The sequence below is a fragment of the Brachypodium distachyon genome, chromosome 2 (assembly GCF_000005505.3).
Source record: "Brachypodium distachyon strain Bd21 chromosome 2, Brachypodium_distachyon_v3.0, whole genome shotgun sequence".
In the NCBI taxonomy this organism is placed as follows: Eukaryota; Viridiplantae; Streptophyta; class Magnoliopsida; order Poales; family Poaceae; genus Brachypodium; species Brachypodium distachyon.
The window spans coordinates 28765915-28770679 of record NC_016132.3 but is presented as its reverse complement, the minus strand read 5'-3'; the positions used below and the strand labels follow the sequence as shown (position 1 = coordinate 28770679).

Genomic DNA, 4765 nt, shown 5'->3' with positions numbered 1-4765 from the left:
GCCGTAGCGAGCACCTCCCCGTGCTCCTTCTTGGCCTTCTCCTGCGTCGCTGCCAGCGAGTCCAGGGCTCGCTGGTGCCTAGCCCGCTAGGCCTTTGGTGCCGGTGGAGCTCCGCCTCGGCGCTGCGGCTTCATTCCTGGCCTGCCGGACCAGGCGCGTCTCCTCCCGCAGCCGGGAGAGCTCCTGCCGCTCCCTCTCGACGGCCTGCCACACCTCGCCGAGCTGGCCCTTCGCGAGCTCCTGGCGCTCCCTCACCTGGTTGAAGGAGGTGATGAACGTCAGTTGCTGCTCCTTGATGGCGTCAAGGAACCGGTGCCCCTGGTCGTAGATGCTCGGGTCCCAGGTGATTGGGCTCAAGTCGGCCCGGCAAGGATACCGAAACCAGGCCGGTGGTAGCAGCGGACGACGACGAGGCCCCTGCCACCACTGTTTGGCCTGGAGGGGCGTCGTCCCCCTGCGGCGGAGCCTCCTGTTGCTCCCCTGCCACAGCCTCCTCCACACCCGCGGCCACGAGCTGCGGGACTGTTGGAGTGTCCGCGCCCTCGGCAGGAAGCGCCTCCTGCTGGGAGACCGCGGGATCCGCATCATCGGCCTGCACGGCCCGGGACACGTCGCCGAGCTCTGCCTCGGGAGCGACGGTGGGCACCGCCACCGTTGTGTCCGGCGCGGTGGAGCTTGGTGTTGGATCCTCTTCCGGCTCCTCTCTTGTCCCCGCGTCTTCGACGTCGGAGCCAAGATCGACCACCGCGACGCCCGCTCTCATCGCGGGCGCAGTCGGGACTGCGACAAAGAAAGAAGTTGCATCCAAAAATAAACTAAATTACCCGGTGGTGAACGCAAGAAAGCTCTGAACGAGTACCTTGCGGTGCCGCCGAGCTTGCGGGAGGAGCCTCCTCCTCCTCCATCCCAGCCCCTGTTGCCGGGGCGCCAGCCGCTGGGAGGACTTTGCCTGCGAGTCAGGAAAGTGGTACAGTTGCGGATCAACAGGCAGGAGAAGCGTAAACAATGGAACCAGGGGAGGGGTCAGTACCTGTTGCCTGCTCCTCCACCGGGATCGGGTCGGCGGCAGGCGCAGTGGTGGGGCCACCGGCCCCCACGCCGCCCAGGGTGGCGCCGGCACCGGCCCGGGTGCGCGGCTTCTTTCTCGGTGCAGCGGGTGGCGAGTCGGCTCTCCCCCTCTTGCCGGCTCCCGTGGGGGTGCCGTCTTTCGGGGGGTTGAGCCTGAACTCGAAGTCCCGGAAGAGTCCCCGCTTGGGCGGGGCCATGGGCGCCCGTGGGGTTGCCGCGCCCACGGTTGCCGCGGGAGCCGCCACGGCGTCGGCGGACACTATGGAGGTGGCTGCTGCAGCGGGCGCTCTAGATCTTTGCAGGATCAAGGGTGCGTCGTCCTCGTCCTCGTCCTTCTCCTCCTCCGCCGTGAGGTGGACCGCCCGGGTCCCGGCAACTTGACCCGCCTCATCGCCGGAGGACTCGAGGTCGGGCCAGCTGGGCTCCGACTATCCTCCGATGTCCTTGGCCACCCACTTCCCTTGAGTTGTGGGTGGAGGGGGATGCGGGGCCCGAGCGGGGGAGTCGGACATCAGCCCCCACTCGTCGCAGGGTGGGTAGCCGCTGACAATCTTGTGCAACCCCGGGACGGCAGCGTGGAGGGAGGGAGCCCCCGGCGGCAGCTCTGTGAAGGAGGCATCTTCGCCGGTGATCCCCTTCACCCATGCCCGAATTGCTTCCGGGGCCACGCCCCCGTGCTGGAGGCGGGTGGTGTCCTCGGGACCCGTGTACATCCACGCGGGGCGGGAGCGCGGCTGCAGCGGCGCGATGCGCCGGCTGATGTAGTGCGCGCCACATCGAGGTCGGTGAGCCCTGCGGCTAGCAGGGCCTTGATTCTCTCGACGATGGGGAGAATTTTGGCGTCGCGGCTGTAGCGGTTCCGCCAGGTATCGTTGGGCACCAGCAGCTCGGTGGCCGTGTAGGTGAACTCCTTGGGTTCCTCTACACAAACCTAGCACTAGTCCGCGTGCCACTCCTTCTCGATCTTCTTCTCCGACCGGAAGATGAACTTTGATTTCATCCGATCGCGGGCGCGGAAGACCACCCCTGACGACATCGCTCCCGCCTACTCGATGTGCGGGTAGAAGTAGTGCCGGAATAATGCCACCGACGACATCACTCCGACGAACCCTCGCAGAGGAACTGGAAGACGGCAAGGAGGAAGAGGGTGGTGGGGTGGAGTTGCGCCACCCGAAGCTGGTACGCCTCCATGAGCGCGTGGAGGAACAGGGAGAACGGAGGCACCAGCCCGGCAAGGGGAAGATGAGAATCTCCCCATACTCATTGAACTGCGAGGCGGCGGCGTGCCGGACCTTGTCCAGCCCCTCGCCGTTGTAGCCGGGCCGAAAGAAGGCGTGCGTGGCCCTTAGCGCCCGTCTCTTATTGTCCTTCTCCGAGGCTGGCTTCTTGGGAGCCGTCTCGCTCTTGCGGGCCGCGGGCTTCTTGGAGCCTTTCCCTTTCTTGGGAGCAGTGGGCGCCATGGGGAACGTGATGAGGACATCCCAACTAATGATACAACCACAGCCCCTACAGCACATACACCTCAAGTACCGGAGATACATGGACCAATTACTAGAGCTCGTGCACGACAACTAAATTATCAGGTACTTTCGTTCCTCGGTACTTCATTTAATATTAATGAGAACATGCTGCTGCCTAAGATGGTTTCTTTTATGTGTTTTAGGAATGAAGGACCTAGCTTGCACCTCAAGGATCAGCGTTGGACAGCAAACCATGGAGGTGGCAGCAAGGTGGCGGGAGCTAGCTCAAGTGATGATTTCAGAACATTGAAACCGCCATAACGAGAGATGAGAAGAAGGCCGCATCCTCTTCATCAATGGGATTTCGGCCAAGTGGAGGATTCTCCCTCCAATGGGTATCTATGGGCCAAAGATGAGGGTTATAACCTTGCTTTATTGGGCCTAAGGCCATGTAATAGGGTCCAGCCAATTTTTAGATGTTTTCGTTGTGTTTTAGGAGGATTCCTAGGCCGTTTCGGAGTCCCTCAAGGACCTGTCCGAAAACCACCTAGTTCCCCTCCTATTTATACCCCATGAGCCCCCCCATGGAGCCTTGGGTTTTGATTAGATAAAGTTTAGCCTTTGCTACTTTCGTGTAATCGCGTGTGTCGGTTAGACCACCTGTTTTACCGTCATCAAGACTCCAACTATATTGAGTATTCAGATTCGTGAACCTTCATATCTCCTATTCGCAATTTCAGATTGCTTTTCATCTTGTTCTTGCTTGTTCTTCGATTGCTTGCAGGAACAAAGACCTTCGTGGTCAGGTTGATCGTGCCCCCGCGGGATCAATAACCTTCTGGAGTTGGTGTATCGATCGCTAAGGCGCTGCCTCCTAGGTTGTAGTCGGATCGTCAACGTCACCTCCTACCAAATCGATAATTAGGTATCTCATCGAAAGATCGGGACACCCTCGAGGCTATCACGTGGTATCAGAGCTTAAGGTTGCTCGGTGAGATTTTTCCAGTTTATCCGTAGTTTAGATCTGTTTTTACCTATCGTCCAGAAAAAGCCAAACAAAAATTAGAATTAGTTACCTTGTCCTAGAACCAATCTGAGCCTTGCAATTTTCACATTAGTATTTGCATTGTTGAATCTTTGCTGCATTAATCGTGTCGAGTTGCTGGATTAGATTGGATCGTTTTTCAGATTTTTTCTACTAGATCGAACTTGCTTTTGGTTTTCTTGTTCTTCGTGTGACGCAGGTTTCCTTCATCAATCTTCCGCCGCCAAACTTCCTGCCACACCACCGCCATAATCTTCCGCCGCCACCATATCTTCCACCGAGTCCCTCTTTGAGTCCTACACCGAGTCCTTCTTCCAGTCCTACACCGAGTCCCTCTTCCAGTCCTACACCGAGTCCCTCTTTGAGTCCTACACCGAGTCCAACATCGAGTCGGCAAGTTATAGTTTTCAGCCGCGAGTTCGAGTCCGAGTCCAATCAAGAGTGCTTTTGGAAAGTGTTTCATAATAGATCGATTTTTGTTTAGAGATCAAGTTGTTCAGAAAGTTGTGAAAAAAAAAAAAGAAGGGAAAGAAAAAAAAAAGGAAGAAAGAAAGAAAAAAAAAAAAACGGAAAAAAAAAAAGAGAGAAAGAGTTCGAGTCAGTTTCGGACCCGAGTCCGAGTAGAATTTTAGTTTCGGGTGGGTTTGACCCGTGTTCAGTAAAACGGACGTATCTTTTGCATACCAACTCGGATTTGGACGTTCTTGGACTTTTTGGAAAGCTCACGACGAGGTGCATCAGGAAATATCCAGGGCAACGCCCTGCACTTTGACCCTCAAATTCGGCCTCTAAGGTGGACTTTTCGAGCTCCAAAGTTTCTGCACCCGTTTTACGGCACCGGGGCAGCGCAGTATATCTCAGTTTTCTCCACCGTCCGACCTCCGTTTCGAGTGATCTTGCACTTGTTGGAAAGCTTGTTTTGATACGCTTCTAACCCATATTTTCTCATATTTTTCTGAGTTTTCCTTACTACAGCCTTTGCTATTCTCCTACAGACCGACGTGCAGCTTTCCGGTCTTAACTTCTTTTGCGTGAGTTTCTGGGGATAAAAAAAAAATAGAAAAGAATAAGAAGCCAAACAGAAGGCCACAAAAAGAAAAAAAAAAGAGAGAAAAAATATTCCCCAGAGATTTACTTGTTTTACCTTTCATTTGATCTTTCCTTTCTACCTTTTTCAGTATCTAGGCTTAGT

The 4765-nt window shown here is 56.0% G+C and overlaps 1 protein-coding gene across 1 annotated transcript; it reads right to left on the bottom strand.

Annotated features, from left to right (window-relative positions):
* Positions 1–301: 301 nt before the first annotated feature.
* Positions 302–1265, bottom strand: LOC104583188 (melanocyte protein PMEL-like). The gene is made up of 3 exons (XM_010234971.1): positions 1031–1265; positions 860–949; positions 302–780 (listed from the first exon to the last, which is right to left on the bottom strand). The coding sequence occupies exons 1-3, from the start codon at positions 1263–1265 to the stop codon at positions 302–304; spliced, it is 804 nt and encodes a 267-aa protein (XP_010233273.1).
* Between the last annotated feature and the right edge of the window lie 3500 nt (positions 1266–4765).